At 45.3% G+C, this 23,867-nt stretch overlaps 1 protein-coding gene across 1 annotated transcript in view; it reads right to left on the minus strand.

The window, feature by feature from the left end:
- Window positions 1-414: 414 nt before the first annotated feature.
- TRNAU1AP (tRNA selenocysteine 1 associated protein 1) overlaps window positions 415-23,867 on the minus strand; it is a 30,997-nt gene continuing 7,544 nt past the window's right edge. The window contains exons 3-9 of the mRNA XM_030219889.1: window positions 16,519-16,618; window positions 15,187-15,239; window positions 13,528-13,659; window positions 8,470-8,589; window positions 4,498-4,648; window positions 3,776-3,809; window positions 415-1,555 (exon numbers count right to left, since the gene is read on the minus strand). Coding sequence (XP_030075749.1) covers window positions 1,419-1,555; window positions 3,776-3,809; window positions 4,498-4,648; window positions 8,470-8,589; window positions 13,528-13,659; window positions 15,187-15,239; window positions 16,519-16,618 — 727 coding nt within the window. The 3' untranslated portion in view covers window positions 415-1,418. The remainder of the gene's footprint in view (window positions 1,556-3,775; window positions 3,810-4,497; window positions 4,649-8,469; window positions 8,590-13,527; window positions 13,660-15,186; window positions 15,240-16,518; window positions 16,619-23,867) is intronic.

Consider the following 23,867-nt stretch of genomic DNA (forward strand, 5'->3'; position numbering starts at 1 on the left):
TACCGCGGCGGACAGGGCAGGTGGTTTATATTAAGTTACATCCCAGGTTGCAGAGAACAATATGACAGTAAAGGCATAGAGGAAGGAAACTGTATGCTGAGTTGGTCCTGCTAGCTACTGCCATCCAGACCCAGCCCATGGCTTTCTGCAATTATGGAAGGGAACGTACACTTCTATACTGAGGGGGCAAATTTGTGGCCCTTGTCATACCTATGGAATCAAGGGAAGACTGAGAGCCCTGTTAATAAGTGTATTATTCCCCTTACAAATACCATATTTTAGCAACTACACCAAATCCACCCTAGAGTAACATGTACTGATAACTCGACACAGCACTATACTGATCAAGCTAGAAAAGGAAAGGTAAGCTAGGGAATAGAAAAGGTTATTCAGGACCACATGCACGTTCACGACTATTGTTATTAAGATGAATGGATATCCCACCACCTTATTTATTTACAGTCTTTCTGTCCAGCTGTTGATCCAATCAGTTGTGTGACCTGGTGTGCATTTTTATAAGGTTACAATCACTGGCTCAGTTTCCCCTCCCCAGTGGTTAGCTACGGGGCTAGAAAAACAGCTATCACACTGCTTTCCCTGACTGAACATAGAGCAGGCTGTAGCACCTGTAGCAGTACGTTTAAAGCTGTCAGAATCTCTTTTGTAGGAAGTAATGGGAGTTATCCAGCTGTGGCAGTGTTCTGATCCAGACTTAAACCACTACCGGGAGTAGTAAATATATTCATATTTGTTGTCTGAGGGCTCTGGAAAGTAAATAAAAGGCACATATGTATTTGGGCGTCTGTGGCTAGAGCAGAAAGTACAAATGGACATAGGTGGTGGCTTCTCCTTCTATGTGGTTCAAATATCTATTTTCAGGCCAAGGAAAACCATTTCTTTTGTCAAACACTTCTTTTTATGACAGAAGATATTCAGCAAAACCTAAGTATATCTTCTGTAGTTTGTCCTCCAAAGGCCAAAATGATTCAGAGTAAACTGCATACGCTGTTCCTCAGGTTTACTTCCACATGTTGCAAAAATGTGAAAAAAATGCAACAGAGAGCTAGAAAAAAAACTGTTTTGATCCTGATAGTTTTTACTGCTGATAGAGCAAAAAAAAAAAAAAAGAGAAAAAAAAATCCTCCAAAAACACAACACACTTAGCTCTGGATAAACTAGAAATGGGATTCCAAAACAAATTATTGTAAGAAAAAAAAAACCTTCCAAAGAAAAGTTTAAAAACCTGTAAACATTTCTGTTCCAACTTGAGCATGAATAAAATAGCAGCCACGCCTGTATTTCTCATGTTTGTCCAGTGAAAGGCAGGCCTGGCCTGTAGTAGCACATAATCCGGTTTTCCCTATTTGCTCACTCCGGCACTGAGGCATGTCTCATGCGGACACGCTGGTATCCTAAAACTATAACCCGGCTGGGATTTCTGAGGAGACCGAGTCCAGAGGCTGCCAGTGACAGTCCATTAAAGAATCGTACAGCTCTTCACTCTGTTCCATAAATTGTTTGTTCGCCTCTTCTACGTCCAGCTGGCGCAGGGGATCTAAGGACATAATTTTACAAGAAAACTCAGAAGGTGAAACACATAGGCTGAATACAAACCTTGTTTAAAAACACAAAGGCCCTTTATGTTGAGGTTGCTTGTCACTATGTCATGGAAATGAGCCCAGGGATCTAAATTATTCTAATCCTAGTTTTACTATATTAACAATTCTATAAAAAATAGTTACATAACCATTTTTGTTACATGCAAAGGAACTACATGATTATTTGAAAAAAACAACAACAAAAAACTAACACAGCTAGATGCATTCACAAACCCAGCTGTAGTCAGTTTCTAAGAATAGTTACCTTCCCAGATCTCGGTGCTATTGCGTCCTTCATGGATCTTATTCCTAATTCACCTTCTTATTGCACTAATTCTATAAACTGGCACCTCAATCTAGGTGCCCCAATGCTGTGCACTTAGCGTGAATCCTATAACGGCATCTTGGTTGGGGGGGGGGGAGGGTCAGAAAGTGAAGGCAGTCGTTTTGGTTTCAGCCGAAACTGAACAGCAGCTGAATCCGGATTTCAGGCTGATTTTGGTGCCAAAGCTGAAATTCCGTCAGCCTATAGCGTCAATGTGCCCCATGTTCTTTCATGCTGTATCAATGGAGGTGTAAGTTGACACACCATATAGTATTCTGCAAAACTACACAAGTACCTGGGAGACACGCCCATGCTCCACCCACGTCTACACCCCCTTGCGGTTAGGCGTAACGGCACTTAGGCCCCACCTTATAGAACAGAGTCTGGCGCACGTAAGTTCCTGTCAATTAACGGCACCTCTGACGTGCATTAAGTGGCACCTACCTCTAGGCGCCAGTTATTGCCTTCAATGTGCTGAAGTGACAAGCAAAAGAGGCAAACAGTACATTAGGTTTATTGTACTGAAGTTCTTGCAATATCACCTTTAACTACGTCGTCACTGAAATGCAGTTTTTCTGCATTAAGCTATCTACAAAAGTTTCCACATGCAAGCATTTTTGCTGCCCTAACAGATAATGAACTCTTACATCTCATTCGCAGTTTTTGCACTCAAAACGCTAGCTAATTTCAATAGAAGCATAGAGAATGATGGCCAACAAAGACCTTGGGGCTGATAGTGAGACTGTAGGAGGGAGCCCAGCTAACTCCTGTGGTCGGTGGTGAACCCGCAAATTCAATGCCAGGGCCGTATCCAGTGACCGGTATTGAATTTCTGGGGGGGTTTTGGCTGCTAAAAACATAGCTGGTTAAGCCAATATTTATCGGCTGACCAGCTAAGTTATAGCAGTCAAAGACAGACCTGGTATTTACATGGGTCAATCTGCCCGCTAGACTTAGCTGGTCAGCCAAAGAATATTGGCGTTAACTGGCTATGTCACATGACATAGCCAGTGACCAGGCTAGCTGCTAAGCTGTAATATTCAGCCGAGATAGCCAGCTATCTCATGCTGAATATTAGTGCTTAGCCGGCTTAAGGCTATTTAACCGGCTGTTCCTGGACGGTTAAACAGTTTTAAATATCAAGTCTAACCTTCCATACCAACTATTAAACTGTACTATTTTTTTCCTTTCTCTTAGAGATCTTCTGTGGTTGTCCCATTCTTTCTTGAATACAGATACAGTCCTTGTCTCCACTGGAAGGCTTTTCCATGCATGCTTCTCTGTGGTTTGCACATGCACGAAAATATTGGGCACTCTTTGCAAAGAATGCACACACTTGATGGCATTCGTCTCAAAGCAAAAAATAAAAAAAGACACAAAAAGACTTTGCCAGCTCAACCCTCGTGGAAGCCAGCCCCATAGTATGCCAGATAATTCTATCCTAGGTGTTATATTCCAGGAGAGATGGGATTAAATAATATTTTGGAATACATAGAAATATACGATAGTATCTTTCAATTATATTTCAGAAAAAAAAAAAAGGTCACTTCCTATTGAAAGAATTTCTGGCACTCAGACTGCCTGGCAACTTCTGAGGAAGTAGAGAAGAATGGATAACACTGTTGTTATTCAGTTAGAAATCTGCAACCTCAGGCAGTGGGCGATCTGCTCTTGATGGTGGACAAAAGTCTAGAAAACAAAGTCTGGCCTAGGCCAAGGAAACGCAATATACAGTGCCAGGCTTTGGTTTCAGCTAACTCTTAAATTGAAAAATAGGGAAGCTATCTTTGCTGGAAAACAATTATCACTCGCATTTTCTACCATAAGATAAAGACACAAAGGCACACTTTACCTTCCAGCACATCAGCAGCAGCGTTTTCGTGTGTCTGTAAATGAAAGAAGCACATCTTTGAAGACCTTAAGGGCAAACTGTATCGACAAATGACCAAGCCACTCCCACGTAGCATCAACATATAGTAACATAGTGCTACTTTTTGTGTGTACCCTACTTTGATTTGTAGCTGTCTCTTCAGGGCACAGACCGTATAAGTCTGCCCAGCACTATCCCCGCCTCCCAACCACCAGCCCCGCCTCCCACCACTGGCTCTGGCACAGACCGTATAAGTCTGCCCAGCACTAAACTTAAAAGAGTAAAACCTTTCTTCCTGAGATACGTCTTCCGTACCCTGATACAGTCAATGGTAATAAGCCATTTGGACTACTGCAATGCACTATACACCGGGTGCAAAGAACAGACAATCAAAAAACTCCAGACTGCCCAGAACACTGCCGCCAGACTCATATTCGGAAAAACCAAATATGAAAGCGCAAAACCCCTAAGAGAAAAACTTCACTGGCTTCCACTTAAGGAACGCATTGCGTTCAAGATCTGCACGATTGTACACAAAGTTATTCATGCAGACGCCCCAACCTACATGCTAAACCTCGTGGACCTACCTCCCTGAAACGCCACAAGATCATCCCGTAATTTTCTCAACCTGCACTACCCCCCAGCTGCAAAGTATCTAGCATCAACATATCTCTCTGCACACTACGCACCGGTATGAGTCTTACCTGTGAGGTGTCCTGGGTATATCCATATTGTGGGTAACTGTAATTGTAAACACTCTGGTCATAAGCCCATTGTGCGTAGTAGTTCTGAAACTGCTGGTAATAATAATTCAACTGGTAGTTGTACTCTTCACCCGGTGGCCTCATTTTGGAACTACAATAAGAAATTATAATTTCTTGGAATGCAAAGTCAACAGTGCTATAGAGTAAACATACCGGTTTAATTCACAGCATACCTTTTCTTTTTTTTTTTTTAACCAGTAAATGGACATATTTTCAGATGTACTAGTTCCTCTTCCCTCCCACCCCAGTGCTAGACTCTCCATGGTCAAACTTTTCTGGCCAGAAGTCTTCTATAGGGTTTTTGTCCTTTAAGGGTGAGAACCTGTGATAAACTGGATGAAACCAAGATGAAGAAACAGCAAGACAGAAAGTTTTATGCTGGTGACTGCCAAATCCGATCCACCCTACAACAGCTCTGGTTTTTGGGAAGTAACTGTTAATGAAAACAAGAATAGATGATGCAGGAAATTTATCAGTCTAATTGTTAACTAATTATAACTTGTCTTTTCAAATACAAAAGTCATCATATAAAAGGGGACACACATCTTGTAGATCATTAGGAGGTCTTCTTATAAGCAACTAACTCACAATTTAATCATATCAAATTTGGTGTACAAAAGTATTTTACAAACATTTATGTAACATTTTCCTGGTCCAAAGATTATCCAAAATGGGTTTGCACATCACATCAAACATAAAAGTTGGAAACACAAGAAAAACGTCAGAATAAAAGAACACAAATTAGTAATATAACAAAATAAAACCTACACTTTTTCTTCATAATCGCTACTATCAAAAAATAGAATCAAATTCGTGAGGAAACAAAAACATTTTTTAGTTTTCTCCTAAATATTATCAGATTTGTTTCCAGTCTCAACTCAGTAGAAAGTTTATTCTACAACTCTGGTCCAATCATTGGAAAATTATTTGTCCACCATCTAGCCTTCCTTACGACATCTACACCTGGCAGAAGTAGTAAGTTACCTTACTTAGCTGAAATTGGGTGGTGGAGCAGTTGGGGGGAAGAGGGGGGTGGTTGGGAGGCGAGGATAGGGGAGGGCAGACTTATACGGTCTGTACCAGAGCCGGTGATGGGAGGCAGGACTGGTGGTTGGGAGGCGGGTAATACTGCTGGGCAGACTTATATGGTCTGTGCCCTGAAAAGGACAGGTACAAATTCAAGGTAATGTATACACATATGAGTTTGTCTTGGGCAGACTGGATGGACCATGCAGGTCTTTTTCTGCCGTCATCTACTATGTTACTATGTTACCTTGACCTGATCACAGTGGTCGATTAGGTATGTAAGATGTTTCTCATCTATATAATATTGGTCTCTGACAATGTAACACCTTAAAAAATTATTGTTAATAGTTTAAAATGAACCCTTTCCTTCACAGGAAGGCAGTGTGATTCAAGGAGGGTTTTGCACTCTTCCAGCGAGACCCCTCTACAAATAATCTAACTGTTGTATTCTGGATAATTTGTGATTTCTTAAATAAAATACATAACAGCACCCAGGCCCAAGACTTTATAGTACAATCCAGTCTAATAACACATTCCTTAAAAATACTGTATGTGTGCTATTTTTAAGATGAACTGTAGGTATAAAGGGACCATGCGAGGTCATTTGCTGAGAAAGGAATGTTCCAATATAGAGAGGACTAGCACCCTAATAGTTAGATCAGTAGGCTGAAAACCAGGGAAGTCGGGTTAAAAATCCACTGCAGCTTCTTCTGATCTTGGACAAGTCACTTAATCTTCAATTGCCTCAGTTACAAACTCTATTATAAGCCCTCTAGGGACAGGAAAATTCTTACTATACCTGAATATAACTCGCCTTAATCTACACCTGAAAAAAATAAAAGTGGGAGCTAAATGCTAAGTCCCATCCCTTCAAGTTTCCTCTGTATAATCTGTCTGCCCTCTGGTCCTCCAAGTTTGCTACTTTAGCCTCCAAAGATCTGAATCATTCCCTAAGAACCAGAAGCTCTTTGCACTGAGCGCATACATACAACCTCTTCCCAACTGGGAGAAAATCATACATGTGGTACTGAAAGTAAAACAGCACCCATCCAGCCGCTGGCCTGCTGTCTGCATCTTAGTATTGTTGAGTTGTTTAGTTATCTTAGGACCCCTTTTACTAAGCTGTGTAAGGGCCTATGCACCTACAGTGCGCGTCAAATCGGCACTACCACACGGCTAGCATGTGAGCTGGGAAGTAATTCCGAACTTAGCGCAAGCTGAATCCTGCGGTAGAAAATAATTTTCTACCGCGGGCTAATTAACCGGCAGTAAACAGCAGTTGGCGTGTGCGGCATGCTTACCGCGTGGGTAGCGTATGAGATCTTACCGCTAGGTCAATGGGTGGCGGTAAGGATCTCAGGTCAAAAATGGATGCACGCTGGTTTCAATTTTAGTGCGCATTCATTTTCCAGTCCCTTAAAAAAAAAGGGCCCTTTTTCCTAGACACAGTAGAAATACACGGTTAGGACCGTTTAGTAGAAATACACGGTTAGAACAATATAGCAGCTTAACTTTTGACATAGGAGGTTTTTGCCCATGATGATTTAAGGGACCTCCCTTATGTTGTGAGAAGCAACGACGGAGTACTCCCTTTGCATTTGAGGCTTTTCCTCCATTTCAAATCATTTTTGAACACATCAGTATTTCATTTGGATATCTTTTATTGCTTAACAGTACTTGATTTTGTGATATCCTTGACAGTTCTGTTTTGTAATTTAGATTACAGTAAAAAAAAATGGCCCAGCGTGCACCCAAAAGACGCATTCGCACTACTGCAGGACACTTTAGGGGCCCTTTTACTGAGCTGCGGTAAAAGTTGGTAAGAAAATAGGAATACCTAAACTATTACAAAGGCCTATAATATTATTTGGTGTATTTTATATCCCATTATTTTATGTTTGCTTCACAATGAACTGCAAATAATTTGTTTAGTGTTAAATTGCATGGTGATGAAAGTACCATGTGGTGAAAAATGTCACTCCTGTCTCTTAACTGGGGTAACTGCCTATAAATTAAGGGATGTGCTTAGGGTAGCTGGGAATGGGAAAGAAGACTAAATAAAGCTACAGCAAATGGATTTTAGACTTTTTAAAAGAAGCAGCAAATGTTATTCCCAGTAGTCGATTTGCAGTGAGCGCGTCACTGAATAAAGACACACATTTAAATTAAACTGTGTGTACAGAGAAAATTTCAAAGCTGTTAATTATGTAAAAAGCCCCATTCAAAACTATTTTCTTCTGTGCAGAAAGCGTCCACATTGTTCTCAAAGGGTTTGTATTTTTACCACTGACAAAAATGGGATGGGAGGAAATTGGGAGAGGAAGGGAATGTCTGGGGCTTGCATTTTAAAAGCCTCATGCATACTTTCAGAACATTTATCTGCACCTGTTTCAAAGTTTCACTGAGTTAATTTTCAATGTGGAAGAACACAATCTTTCACTTTGAAAATACTTCTTTAGAGGTCAGTTCTTAAAATATCTGCAGTGATGAAACACAAGATTTCCTTTGAAATTCCTGTGGCAGCCAGTGTCAAGAATGCACAAGGATTTCAAATTGTGAAATCTCTGCAAGTAGTTTACCAGGCCTGTCTAACCTTGCTACTAGTGCTGCTTCTTTTCCCTGCCAAAGGACGTGGGCAGTTTTGGCAAGGACTTTCCTCAATGAGGACTTGGTTGGTTCATGTACAAACCTTCCTCAACAGAACTGTCAAGTAATGCTGTTCGACAGTACGTGTTAATTTATTACTACGTTACCCAATGGTTCTCTTCCTCTTATAAGACTTCCACACCCCATTTGACGCTGATCGAGCAAAAAGGCTGGAATGCTTCACTATGACACAGAATGAACTAAATAAAGATTTCAGCATTTAAAACAGACAGTACTTACGCCCTGGGTAAAGCTACATTCAGGCGAATAGGTTTTGTCCCCAGTCCGACAGCTCCCTGGCACTCGGCAAGAGCCTTTTTCTGGTCCTCTTCATCAGAGAATTTCACAAACCCAAAGCCTCTAGAAAGGGAGAAAAAAAAAAGCTAGCTACTGAGATGCCTCAGGGCAGATGCAGACAGCTCCAGCTCTAGATCCACAAGCAGGCCTGGTTTTCAGAATAACCACAATAAATATTGAAAGCGAATACATTGGCTTCCAAGTACTTGATTGATTTGTAAAGCGATTTTGAAAGCCAGGCTTGTGGCTCTTGAGACCAGAGGTGTCCACCGCTACGTTAAAAATTGCTCAGCAGTCTAAGACATCTACCTGTAACATCTGTGAAAACCTGGACGATGCAACCATTCATCCATCCATCCAAGGTACATAAAATGACGATCGATGGGGACCGGTTAATAATAATCGTGTTCTATATCAAAGACCTATGGACAAAAGAGCTATTGAAGTAATAATATTAGGACTCTAAATATTCTGTATTTTCAAAAATGCCTCACTATGGAAAAGAAAGTAGGCCGACCTCAACAAGTGGTCTCTGAACTGAGGGAAATTAGTCACTAACAAACAGCAAAAAGTTTGCAAAGTAACTGTAGATAGTCCCTTAAGACTATTCCTTGCAGAAAAGCTGTGGTAAAAAAAAAAAAAAAAAAAAAGAGAGAATTTATAGACTCGACAGATGGGAACCTTTGGTGTTCTTCACTGCTTGCTGGTGTGTAGGGGAGATACAGGATAAGCCTGCAGGAGGATATCACTCAGACTAAAGTCAGTGCTATGGGATAAAATACAGTGGTGGAAATAAGTATTTGATCCCTTGCTGATTTTGTAAGTTTGCCCACTGACAAAGACATGAGCAGCCCATAATTGAAGGGTAGGTTATTGGTAACAGTGAGAGATAGCACATCACAAATTAAATCCGGAAAATCACATTGTGGAAAGTATATGAATTTATTTGCATTCTGCAGAGGGAAATAAGTATTTGATCCCCCACCAACCAGTAAGAGATCTGGCCCCTACAGACCAGGTAGATGCTCCAAATCAACTCGTTACCTGCATGACAGACAGCTGTCGGCAATGGTCACCTGTATGAAAGACACCTGTCCACAGACTCAGTGAATCAGTCAGACTCTAACCTCTACAAAATGGCCAAGAGCAAGGAGCTGTCTAAGGATGTCAGGGACAAGATCATACACCTGCACAAGGCTGGAATGGGCTACAAAACCATCAGTAAGACGCTGGGCGAGAAGGAGACAATTGTTGGTGCCATAGTAAGAAAATGGAAGAAGTACAAAATGACTGTCAATCGACAAAGATCTGGGGCTCCACGCAAAATCTCACCTCGTGGGGTATCCTTGATCATGAGGAAGGTTAGAAATCAGCCTACAACTACAAGGGGGGAACTTGTCAATGATCTCAAGGCAGCTGGGACCACTGTCACCACGAAAACCATTGGTAACACATTACGACATAACGGATTGCAATCCTGCAGTGCCCGCAAGGTCCCCCTGCTCCGGAAGGCACATGTGACGGCCCGTCTGAAGTTTGCCAGTGAACACCTGGATGATGCCGAGAGTGATTGGGAGAAGGTGCTGTGGTCAGATGAGACAAAAATTGAGCTCTTTGGCATGAACTCAACTCGCCGTGTTTGGAGGAAGAGAAATGCTGCCTATGACCCAAAGAACACCGTCCCCACTGTCAAGCATGGAGGTGGAAATGTTATGTTTTGGGGGTGTTTCTCTGCTAAGGGCACAGGACTACTTCACCGCATCAATGGGAGAATGGATGGGGCCATGTACCGTACAATTCTGAGTGACAACCTCCTTCCCTCCGCCAGGGCCTTAAAAATGGGTCGTGGCTGGGTCTTCCAGCACGACAATGACCCAAAACATACAGCCAAGGCAACAAAGGAGTGGCTCAGGAAGAAGCACATTAGGGTCATGGAGTGGCCTAGCCAGTCACCAGACCTTAATCCCATTGAAAACTTATGGAGGGAGCTGAAGCTGCGAGTTGCCAAGCGACAGCCCAGAACTCTTAATGATTTAGAGATGATCTGCAAAGAGGAGTGGACCAAAATTCCTCCTGACATGTGTGCAAACCTCATCATCAACTACAGAAGACGTCTGACCGCTGTGCTTGCCAACAAGGGTTTTGCCACCAAGTATTAGGTCTTGTTTGCCAGAGGGATTAAATACTTATTTCCCTCTGCAGAATGCAAATAAATTCATATACTTTCCACAATGTGATTTTCCGGATTTAATTTGTGATGTGCTATCTCTCACTGTTACCAATAACCTACCCTTCAATTATGGGCTGCTCATGTCTTTGTCAGTGGGCAAACTTACAAAATCAGCAAGGGATCAAATACTTATTTCCACCACTGTAGGTGGCTGAGATACATCACTGGGAAGATGTAGTGCTTCACATAACAGAAAAGATGTGCTGATGACAGGACAGCTCTGTCTTACAAAATAAACATGAATAAAACACAATGGGACCAGTAGCAGTCAGATATATCGCCTGGTACTCAAGATTTCTTGAGATAATTAACTGGTGATGATTCAGAGACCTGCTCTCATCACCATTCCTTTTGTCAGAGGGACTTAACGTGAGCCAAATTACATATGCCCACTTAGAAAAATTAGACAGAGCCACATGCACCACAAGGCATTCCGAGCACAATGTTACATGAAGCCCAACTATCCTCATTTTCAACTTTTTAAAAATACATTTGTTGAATAAAAGCTGTACATCTATTACTTACACCACACTCCCTACCATTTATAAAAAGCTCACATCCGTGCTCCTTGTGACTCTGGGCAAGTCACGTAACCCTCCACTGCCCCAGGTTCAAAATAAGTACTTGTACATAACACGTAAACCACTTTTGACTATAACCACAGAAAGGCGGTGTATGAAATCTCACCCCTTTCCTTTTATGCTTTGCCAGCTTACCTGGGCTTATTAACATTCCAAGTGAATACTACAAAAAAAGGCAAAATCAATTAAATAAAATCACCAGACTGTTGTGATACAACCAATTAAATATTTAACTTAATATGATTTTTAAAAAAATGGAGTTATCAATACCAACTTGGTTTCATTAGTAGCTGTGGCTAACTCAATGAGTTGCCATTGAAGCCAAGTCAACTCTGATCTCTCCATTTTCTGAGGATATTAAGGGCTCCCCTTACAAAGTGGTAGTAAACTCAACGCGGGCTTACCGTTCAATAAAAAGGAAGTACCGCCGGGCTACTGCAGAAGCCCAGCAGTACTTCCCACCCCCAGCACAGTCATATGTGGCTTTACAAAATATATTTATTTTTGTAGCGTCGGTGTGTACCTGGCGGTAATCGGGCAGTGTCGCTCATTGCCTGGTTACTGCCGGGTTAGCGCAGGAGCCCTTAGGTGGCGTTAAGGCTCTCCCCCCCCCCCCTCCAGAAATGGCTGCGTGGCAACTGCTTCACAGCCATTACTTTAAAAAAAAAAAAAAGACCTACCTTTTACTCACTGCGGTAAAAGGGGGTCTCGGCGTGAATCAAAAACATGCCAGTGCAGACCCCCTTTTGCCTCAGCTTGGTAAAAGAGGCCCTAAGTTAAACAGCAATTGGTTGTATCGCTACATGGTTTGGTGATTTACCTTAGTAGCATTCAGACTGTGTGTGGCTCAGTAGGAAGGGCTATAAGAAACATTAATTCCTCCTTCACAATGAAATAAAACCCAGAACGAAAAGAGAACCTTAGTAACTTTTTTTTTTTACTTGATGATTTTATTAACTTTAGGCTTGCTTTTCTGAAGTACGGCAAGGGCTGTGAAAATTGTAAGGCTGTGTCAGGGGCGTAGCCAGACTTTGGTGGGAGGGGGTCCAGAGCCCAAGGTGAGGGGGCACATTTTAGCCCCCCCCCCCCCGGTGCCGCCGACCCCCCCCCCCCCCACTGCCATTACCGACACCCCCCCTCCCCGCCAACTTTGACCCCCTCCCTGCCGACGACCCTCTCAACCCCCCCTCCCACCGCCAACCCGCCGTCGCTGTCTGCTACCTTTGCTGGCGGGGGACTCCAACCCCCGCCAGCCGAAGTCTTCTTCCTTCGTTTTGTTTCTGAGTCTGATGTCAGACTCAGAAACAAAATGAAGGAAGACTTCGGCTGACGGGGGTTGGGATCCCCCGCCAGCAAAGGTAGCAGATGGCGGGAGGGGGGGGGGGGGTTGAGAGGGTCGTCGACAGGGGGTCCAGGGCCAAATCTAAGGGGGCACAGGCCCCCGTGGCCCCATAGTAGCTACGCCACTGGGCTGTGTATAGCTATTCTGCTTGCTGTTTTACATTCTTTGTCAGTTTGTATTTTGTATTTCTCATGTTTTCATTACTTTTTAGTCTAGAATTTTTTTTTTAGGGCCGCATTTCGATTAAAATTTTTATCATGATAATAGTGTGATTAAAGGTATGTTTATCTGTTTATCTTTTTTTCCAATGCAGCTCCCTGTGACTCTGGGCATCTCACTTAATCCTCCATTGCAAAAAGAGTCACAAAGAGCTGCAGTGGAAAGAAAATAAATAAAGATTAATCACAATTAAAATTTTTATCGAAATGCAGCCCTAAAAAAATTCAAGAATAAAAGTAATGTAAAAATGAGAAATGCAAAATACAAATGGACAAATTTACCACTTCTACAAGCAAAAGCAGTGTAGGCTGGCATTAGGCTACCTACCCAGCCCCCAGATCACGTAGAGTCAGACCCAATTGTGTTCCCTCCTGTTCTAAAGCATTTTGGGACTCTCTCAAAATGACAGACTAGGAATGACTCAGCTGTTACCTTATATGTAAAAAGGGGGGGGGGGGGGAGGTAGAAAAGGGGAACATATGACGTCAGTTATCAGGTACTGGCTCAACAAGATAACATTTTGAAGTTAAGACAATCACACTGTCACTTTCACGGCCCAGGTTCTTTACAGAGGCCCACAGAGGAAAGGAGAAGCAATGAGGAAGTTGAAGAAGGGAGAAGAGGCTTACTTGGATGTGCCAAACTCGTCCATCACAATGGTCCCTCCTTTGCAGGATGGATAAAGTTTAACAAAGAACTCGTAAAGCGTGTCATCATCCACATCAGGGCTCAGGTGGGTCACAAAGACAGAGTATTCTTGGCTGGAAAATAAATTCACAAGAAAAGTAACTAAACAGCTATGATGGGAATGGGAATTGTTTTTTCGCATCACAATCTAAAGATTCAGGGGGTTAAAACGCTAGGTGCAGCAAACAGCTGTACACTGTCTCCATGCATAACCATGTTACAGCAACAATTCTACGACAAATCTCTCTCTCTGCATAAGATCCTCAAAAACCAGCATGGAAGTACTTGTATAAAGGTTTTTCTGCATATAAAGCCTACTGTAGGCTAAATAAATCTGAGCATATCTGGACTGCTCAGGGAGATTTAAGCATGTTAGTTTGAAATGTTTCTATTCATTATATCTTTGCCTTTTCTATTGTTGTGAGGGGAGTGGAAGTGGGGGAGGGAGAGCAGACGCTGTGAAGGGATTATAGCATGTTACTTTGATCTTGCTAATCTGATGTGAATGGGGTATATGTTTTTGAAAACCTGAAAAAGAAATACGGCTTGTTATGAATCTTTATAATAGCCCGTTTTCCCAACTATTGTGGTCAAATATGGCTGTACAAGTACTGCGCTGACGAGTTTGAGCATATGCAAACCGTGTGTAGACATTCCCGAGGGTGGGGAATGGGGTGGTTTGTTCATATTTTAGAAAATACACAAGTAAAGATGACACACATATTTAAACTTCCTTCGGAGCACAGGTGTAGATTTCCATGTGAGCACTTGCATGTTATTACAGCTGGTTCCAACAACCTATTTTGTAAACACACACAAACAAATACATCGTACTGGCACCTTTGACATTTCACATAGGTGCCCTGTTAAGAAATCAAGTGCTCTGTGTCCTCCTACCTCTTTCAGCTTATTTTTAAAACGGGCTACTATTGGAATGGGGGTTTTCCAAGGCCCCCCCCCCCAGGTCGCCGGTACCCCCCCACCCCCCCGGAGTCACCGCCACCCCTCCATCCGGCCCGGGCCCTCTGTTCGCAATTAATTCAACTTATATCGCCGCAGCACACAGATCAGCTGAGCTCCCGTCGGCCTGGCCTTCCTTCTCTGCCTGTGTCCCGCCCTCGTGTGACGTACCGTCCGCGAGGGCAGGACACAGGCAGGGAAGGAAGGCTGACCGGAGCTCAGCTGATCTGCGTGCTGCGGCGATGTAAGTTGAATTAATTGCGATCAGAGGGCCCGGGCCGGGTGGAGGGGTGGCGGCAGCGACTCGGGGGGGGGGGGGGGGTACCGGTGGCGGCGACCTCAGGGGGGGGGGGAGCGCAGTTTCCCTCTCTGTCCCACCCCCGTCATCACATATTGACGCGGGGGCGGGACAGAGAGGGAAGTCTCTACTGCGCATTTGTGAGTGAGTTCGGTCACTCGCCGTTTATATGTTTGATGAGCTGAACTGTCATCATTAAGTGCCTTTCTGAATATAAATTCGGCATCCTGCTAAGTTGAATAAAGGCTAGATGTCTCTGACAATCTCGGTTTATTTCAATTTATTATAACAGACTTGGCGATTCCCGAGCATTTAGTTTTGCCATGTCTCCTGTCTCGCTCACCTGTTCTCTGGCTGTCTTCCGTAGGTTGCATAGTTCAGTTTAAATCGCTTTGGCTGCAACAAACAGAAATATATTAAAAATCCTTCGGCTTATTAGACTCTGTAAGATATAATCATCCATTCAGAGATCAGGGGAAGCGGGTGAACACAAAACCATCTCACAACCGTGAAAGCTTTTAGCTATAGATTCCAAAGAGAATATAGTCTCTGCCTCTCATCCAGTGGTCTGTATCTGTGATTGCTGGGTTAGGCCAGAAAGAATCGAAAAAGAAAAATACTTAGAATGGATATGAGTGAAGATTCATGGTGTCAAAACCCAAGCAAGGGCTTACTGCTAGAATGCCAAAAATTGCTGAAAAAACTGCTAGGATAACAACAACAAAAAAAAAGTACAGCAGCTTAACTCCAAAACATCTGAAAGCCTTTCACAAAAATCTACATCCAAGTCAATAGAAATAAGAATTCATCACTACATAGTATTCATATTTTGGATGACTAAAATACAGGGGTGCCCAACCTCTGCTATCGCCCAGTCGATTTTCAGGATTTCCATAATGAATATCCATGAGATCTATTTGCATACAATGGAGACAGTGCCTGCAAATAAACCTCACGCATATTCACTCAGGAAATTCTAAAAACCCGACTGGGTTGCAGCCCTCAAGGACCAAAGCTCGACACCCCTACTATAATATAACGATCTTACTCCAGCAACCATAGTGGAAAATGGCACACGTTGCATTAATCAGATCTGTACCTGCTGAATGAAGCCGAGTTTCTTGAGAAATTCTGTCTCACGTATTTTCTCACAGTTCCTGTTTAGTCTGGAGCTACATTCTCCAGCAACGTAATACTTATGATAAACCTCTCCCTTTCTCAGCAGTTATCAAACATATAAATGGCAAGTGACCGACTCACCTGCAAATGCGCAGTAGAGACTTCCCTCTCTGTCCCACCCTCGCGTCAAGACGTGATGACGTCAGAGGGCGGAACAGAGAGGGAAACAGAGTCGGACTGTCGGCCGCTGCCGCCTGGAAACGAACATCGCGCACACCAACCTCCACCCTCCCCCCATCCCCGCCGCCACTCCCGCCCCCCTGCACTGACCTGACAGCGCCTCTCACCTCCGTGTGGAAGCGCTGCAGGCAGCACAGCGATCTGCTGCTGCTGCCTGCAGCGCTTTTACACGGAGGTGAGAGGCGCTGTCAGGTCAGTGCAGGGGGCCAGGCACGGAGGGGGGAGGGAGCGGCGGCGAGGAGGGTAGCTGGAAATCTCGCCCGTTTTAACAGGCTTAACGGCTAGTTACAGGATAAATAGCTATACTGATACTCACCGGTGTCGCACCCGGAATAAACTTTGCATGGACTCTATGCAAACATTTTTCCGCCGTATCCTGATTGGGAAATTCAACAAAACAATAGCCTGAGGGATGCCTAAGAAGAGAAAGATTATGTGCCTTTAAATGAAATGTTATAATGTTATCCGGTTCAAAATGAAGTGGGAAAGACAGGTACCCATAGTTTGGAGGCACTGCACTGTGAAGCAGGGTTCTATACGATACGACGCTGGGATTCAGGGATAAAAGGAAGCCATAAATTTCTACTAAGTTAAGCTGAGGCGAGTCCACCCCAGGGTGAAAAAGAGAGAACAGTGCTTATAATGTCTGACTATTTAAGAAAAGAGAGGCTTTGAATTTAAACTGAGGCTATTTCTGGTCCTAGAAGTCTACGAATAAAACCAAAGTGTGCAAATATGCTATAACTGTATTTTAAAAAGTAGATAAACAATCTAGTTGGACCCCTGATCTAATTGCACCTCTGAACACAAAAGCAAGCCAAGTCCACTTTTAAGGAAATCAGGGCCGTGGTCCACTCTTGTTCCAAAGACTATGAAGAAAGTAGTGAGTACATAAAGTCTTGCAGATGGCAGAACTGATTAAGTATGGGCATTGCCCGATTTTCTTCTAAGTATTTAGGCCACAGAGGTTACGAATCAGTGCAAAGCTGAAATAATGCAAAATGTGGATAAAAAGGCTCAACTGTCCTCTTGATTTTATTAATACATCACCTTTTATGTCCCAATATTTATTGCTAATTTTCAGGCTTTTTGAAATAAAGTGCACCTTTCACTACAGCCACTCATTTTGCTTTGAAAAAGCACCTTTCCTTGTTTTCATGCATTATATTTATCAATCTGCATACATGAGTATCTATATGTGTATATCCCTGTGCACACAAGCATGGCGCATTCATACGGTCAGAGAACTGACTAAATCACGGTAGTGGGAGTGGATAAATAAGAGGAACTTTCAGACACTTTAGACGGTAACAGAATTTCAAAAACAGACCAACCTAGATATCTCATGACATGAATTGTTAATATAAACATTCCCCTTCATAGAAGTTGGATTGTAATTTCAGCTTCTTGTATGGCATTTCTTTTCTGACTCCATATATGTTAATTTACTGTAAACTGCTTAGATGGAAAAATTAATTCTTACCTGATAATTTTCATTCCATTAGTCCCAACAGATCAATCCAGAGACTTGTGGGTTGTGTCCTTCTACCAGCAGGTGGAGATAGAGAGAACCTCCAAAGTTTGCTATATGTGGACCTGTGCAGCCAAGTAAACCTCAGTATGAACGATACCAAAGCAGTAGAACGGAAACAATAGAAAACTCTCCTGACATTGTCAGACCAAATGCCCAACATACTTCCACCACTTCCAAATGTATTTGTTTTTATTATTTAATCAAACGAAGGAACATTCAGAATGAAACCTGAAAAAACTAACCAACCGAAACAAAACCGCAGATAGTAAATCCAGGGGGGGCCTCTGGATTGATCTGTTGGGACTAATGGAAAGAAAATTATCAGGTAAGAATTCATTTTTCCTTCCATAGCGTCCCACAGATCAATCCAGAGACTTGTGGGATGTACCCAAGCAGTCCTCAAGTAGGGCGGGACACCCCCAACCCGGCAGAAATCACCGAGCCAAACACCGCATCCTGCCGAGCTGCCACATTCACCCGATAATGACGAGTGAACGTACAGACCGAAGCCCATGTAGCGGCTCTGCAGATATCTTCCAGAGAAACCAAACGGGACTCTGCATAGGAGGAAGCCTGAGCTCGTGTAGAATGAGCACGGATTTGCGAAGGGGCTTGCTTGCCCAATGCCATGTAGGCCGAAGTGATGGCCTCCCACACCCAACGGGCTATGGTGGCCTTGGAAACCATAAGACCCTTCTTACTGCCTCCAAAAAAGGACGAAGAAATGATCAGAAAGACGAAATTCATTCATCACCTCCAAATACCTGAGAAGAGCCCGTCTCACGTCGAGGCAGCGAAGAGCCGGAATTGCTCAGGGTAATCTTCCCGGAAAAAAGTCGGCAAATGCAGAGACTGTCCCAAATGGAAACGAGAAACCACCTTGGGCAAAAACGAAGGAATGCCTCCGTAAAACGCAGGAAGGGGTCTCTGCAAGAAAGAGCCTGCAACTCTGAAATTCTCCGAGCCGAAGTAATGGAGACTAGGAAAATCGCCTTCAAGGTAAGATCCTTAACCGTAATCCCCGATAAGGGTTCAAAAGGAGGACGCTGAAGCGCTCTGAGAACTAGATTAAGGTTCCAGGATGGCAGAACTGGCACATGCGGAGGACCCAACCGATTTACGCCCCTCAAAAAACGAACCACATCCGGGTGGGAGGTGATCGGCGCCCCCTGAAGACGGCCTCTAAAGCATGCCAGAGCTGCCACCTGCATCTTAAGATTACTCAACGAGAGTGATTTCTGTACACCCTCCTGAAGAAACGCGAGGATAACCGATACCGAAGCCGCTGACAATCCCGAACTTGCACACCACGAATCGAAGGTACGCCACACCCTAGCATAAGCTATCGAGGTGGATCTTTTCCGAGCCTGAAGCATCGTAGCGATAAACGCGTCCGGATACCCTTTCCTTCTCAACTTCGCCCTTTCAAGGGCCAGGCCATAAGACCAAAGGGGGAGGGATCCTCCATCATGACTGGTCCCTGCAGCAAGAGACTGTCCTGCACCTGGAGCTGGAGAGGACGATCGAACAGGAGCCTGACTAGATCCGCGTACCAGGGACGTCTGGGCCAACCTGGGGCCACCAGGATCACTCGACTGGGATAACTGGCAATGCGAGTCATAACCTGCCCATCATAGGCCACGGGGGAAAGGCATAGAGCTGGCCCCTGGGCCAAGGTTGTAGAAGAGCATTGATGCCTTCCGAGCCCAGCTCTCTTCCCTTGCTGAAGAAACGGGGAACCTTCGCATTAAATGCGGTGGCCATTAAGTCCATCACCGGCATCCCCCAACAGGCAGCTATCTGATTGAAGGCCAGAGGGGAAAGTGTCCACTCCCCCGGCTCCAACTGGTGGCGACTGAGAAAGTCCGCTTGCACATTCTGTGACCCCGCTATATGAGCCGCCTTCGAGAGAGATGAGTCTCTGCCCAACGGCAGATCAAAGCCACCTTGGGCGCAAGGGGTGCCCTCCTGGTGCCCCACCGACGGTTCACGTAGGCGACCGCTGTCATATTGTCTGAGAGAACTCGAACTGGGCAACCACGGAGAAGAGACAGAAACTCCCAAAGGGCCAGACGAATCGCCCGCAACTCCAAGCGGTTGATGGACCAAGACACCTCCGTCGAGGTCCAAATGCCCTGGGCCGTCTGTTGGAGGCAATTAGCCCCCCAACCAGACATCGACGCATCCGTGGTCATGATCTTCCATTCCGGGGTTTGCAGAGTAATGCCCGACACCAGTAATGCCCAACACCAGTGCATGGTTGTGTGCAGACAGGTCGAACATGGCACCTGAACCTCGTATTCCTCCGAGAGAGGAGACCAACGGCTCAGAAGGTGCCACTGCAGGGGGCGCATGCGAGCTCTGCCTCACTTTAGGACATCCAAGGTGGAGGCCATGGAACCCAGAACTTGTACATTGTCCCAAGCCCACGGGTTCGGAGTTTGGAGCACAGCTCGCAACTGACCCTGCAACCGCTGTGCTCGAGCTGAAGGAAGAGAAACTATCCCTGTTCGGGTATCGAAGCACTCTCCCAAGTATTCCAGCATCTGGAAGGGCGTAAGGCTGCACTTTGGGAAGTTGATCACCCAACCAAGCGATTGAAGTAACCCGACCACTCTGTCGGTTGCCCGTCAACTCTCCTCGAAAGAAGACGTCTGCACAAGCCAGTCGTCTAGGTAAGGATGGACTTGAATCCTTTCCTTTCTGAGATAGGCCGCCACTATGACAAGGACCTTGGAAAAAGTCCGAGGTGCTGTGGCTAGGCCAATTTGAAAATGACGACCGAGCACTGCAAAGCGAAGAAAACGCCTGTAGGAAGGCCAAATTGGAATGTGTAAATAGGCCTCTTTGAGATTGAGAGACATCAAAAACTTCCCTGGCTGTACTGCTGCGATCACCAAGCGGAGGGTTTCCATGCGGAAATGCCGAACCCGTAAGGACCTGCTGATGCACTTGAGATCTAGGGCGGGTCGCCAAGTACCACCCTTTTTTGGCACCACAAAATAAATGGAGTATCAACTGCACCCTCTTTCTGCTGGGGGTACAGGCTGGAGGGTGTGACGAACTGTCCGCACCTTGGCGGGAGATTTGCAAGGAGATTCCAGAAACGAGTCTACTATCGGACGAGCCAATTCCAACTTGTAGCCGTCTCTAATAACCTCCAAGACCCATCCGTCGGATGTTACCCTGGTCCATTCCACCAGGAATAGGGACAGCCTGCCCCCAATAACCGGCTGGAGATGGACCAGGGCCCCATCACTGGGCAGACCTGGCTGCGGGCTGGTTTCTGTTGCCGGAAAGGAAGGCCCGCCTTTCACCTTGAAAGGGCTGAGGTCTCTGAGAAGACCTTGCTCTCTGAAAAGAGACCCCGCGCCCTGGACGGTAATGACATATATCCCTAGATCTAGGCCCCGCCGGTCACACAAATTTGGACCTGTCCTCCGGGAGGCACTGGCCCTTACAGTCACCGAGGGCCTTCACAATCTGTTCTAGGTCTGTCCCAAACAATAGCTTTCCCCTAAAAGGAAGCCTTGCCAGCCATGACTTGAGGCCACGTCTGCAGCCCAATGTCGCAACCACAGCCAGCAACGCGCGGTGATCGCTAGGGAAACCTGCTTCGCCGAAGCCCTCAAAAGAACATAAAGAAGATCCGTAAGGAAGGCTAAACCGGACTCTAAGGCTGGCGAAACAGCCACGAGGTCCTCTGGAGAGGAGGCTTTCTGTATGCATGCCCGCGCTGCATAGGAGCCACAAACTAAAGCTTGCAGGGAAAGGGCCGCTACTTCAAAGGACAGCTTCAAGCAAGTCTCCAACTTACGATCCTGAGGGTCCTTGAGCGCCATGCCAGCCTCCACAGAGAGAGTGGTTTTCTTAGTGACCGCTGTGATTAATGAATCCACCGTAGGAACCTTCAGCAAGTCTAAGTCAGCAGCAGGCAGCGCATAAAGACGCGACATAGCTCTAGCAACCTTAAGCCCACTGTCCGGCGTATCCCACTGCGCTGAAGTAAGGATTTTCATGGCCTCATGCACATGAAAGGAACGAGGTGGGCATTTGGTGCCAGACATAATAGAGGGCACCGGACCTGTTCCCCCTGACGATTCAGGGGGTGAAATGGCCAAAACCTCAAAAGCTCTAATAATCAGGAAGGGAAGCTCTTCCCTGTAGGCGGGCAGCTGTCGGGTCATCCCCCTCCTCAGAAGGCAGGATGACCTCATCTGCCAAATCCAATGATTCTGAGGGAGAACCTAGGAGTGGCCTAGTGGTTAGGGTGGTGGACTTTGGTCCTGGGGAACTGAGTTCGATTCCCACTTCAGGCACAGGTAGCTCCTTGTGACTCTGGGCAAGTCACTTAACTCTCCATTGCCCCATGTAAGCCGCATTGAGCCTGCCATGAGTGGGAAAGCGCGGGGTACAAATGTAACAAAACAAAACCGGGCCATCTGTGTCAGATAGCTCCTCAGGATCCAAAATCTCCACCCGGGGACGTTTTGGCAGGAAAGACTGAGAGGCTGCAGCAATCGAAATTTGCTGAGGAAGAGACGGGGCTGCCTGAAGAGAAGCTCCTGACTTCTTCAGAAGAAAGGCATTGTGCATTAATAAAACAAAATCCGGGGAAAAAGGAACTCAAAAGGGACTCCCCTGCTCCCTCTAAATTGCTTTCCTCCATCGGAGCCTGTGCCATAGAAGTGTGCTGTGCCTCCTGTCTGTCAACCACCACGTGCGGAGCTGGTTGCGCCTGAGAAGAAAAAATGGCGCCCGCCAACGCGCGCTGCACTAACTACCCTGAGGAAACTGCCCAAACTATCCCCTGCACTTCCGACTCACTGGAAGCCTAAGGGGAACCCCTGTCGCACTGAACACCCGCTGTGGGCTGATGACGGCACGACTCACACTCCCCTGAAGCTGCTCTCCGGCCCCCACACCGGGAGCAGCGCTTATCCGCCTCAGAAGGCACTGTCATGCTCCACAAACGCCTGCCCCTCAAACAGACTCGGCAGAATGTCTAGTTCCTCTGTATAATTAAACAAAAACAAAGTCTCTTACCTTTTTTTTTTTTAGTCAGGAGAGAAAGGAAACACCCGATCAGGCCAACAGCCCCGGGCGACGGAGGAAAGGTAGGGGGAGACAGGGAGGGACCTGGCACCACAAGATGCAAACAGCCACTCAACCCGTCTGTGCTAAACTAGGCCCAAAGGACACCAGTAACCAGATCAAACCAGAGCTGCACAGAGATGTCCCTCCACCTGCTAGATAGAGAGAATAAATACTGAGGTTCAGATGGCTGCACAGGTCCACATATAGCAAACCTCAGAGGTTCTATCTCCACCTGCTGGTAGAGGGACACAACCCACAAGTCTCTGGATTGATCTGTGGGACGCTATGGAATTGGGTTTTGTTTTTTTAGTGTTTGCAGTATATTAAATAAAACTGAAATATGAAATGAAATATGAGATCCAAGATCACCGATTGTTAGCTTGCTTCCGCATACTGGTGTTCACTTTTCCCTTTTTATTTCCTCCGATTTAAATTCTATTGCAGCCTGGGGTGATGGATGCTCATGTTTTTCAAGCTACAGCGTTGAACAGCCCAAATCATTTGGGAGCTCTGACCATTTGGGCTGGTGCCAGAAAGCAGCCTGCCATTCTCCCCAGGGCAGGGAGACAACGTAAGAACATAAGCGTTGCCATTCTGGGACAGACCGAAGGTCCATCAAACCCAGTATCCCGTTTCCATCAGCGGCCAATCCAGGTCACAAGTACCTGGGCAAGATCCCAAAAGAGAAACACAGATTTTATGCTGCTTATCCTAGAAATAAACAGTGGATTTTCCCAAGCCCATCTTAATAATGGCTTACCATCATGGGATCTGGGAGGCTGTGAGGAACAGTGACCATGGTGTGGTCTGACTTGCTGGTGGGGACCCCAGCACTGGAAGGCAGGTTTGGTGTCAGGATATAAAGCAGCAAGCAGGTATGAAGACACACAGAGGCTCTGTAGTTTCCATTGTCTGTTTTAAAGGTATCAGTTCATTTTTAGCTGGACAAATGCAGCAGAACCCTTTGAGTTAGTTTTCTCTAAGCTGGAGGGTAACTTAGAAGTTATCTGGGAAGCTACTGACATGCCACACGG

The sequence above is a fragment of the Microcaecilia unicolor genome, chromosome 11 (genome assembly GCF_901765095.1).
Source record: "Microcaecilia unicolor chromosome 11, aMicUni1.1, whole genome shotgun sequence".
In the NCBI taxonomy this organism is placed as follows: domain Eukaryota; kingdom Metazoa; phylum Chordata; class Amphibia; order Gymnophiona; family Siphonopidae; genus Microcaecilia; species Microcaecilia unicolor.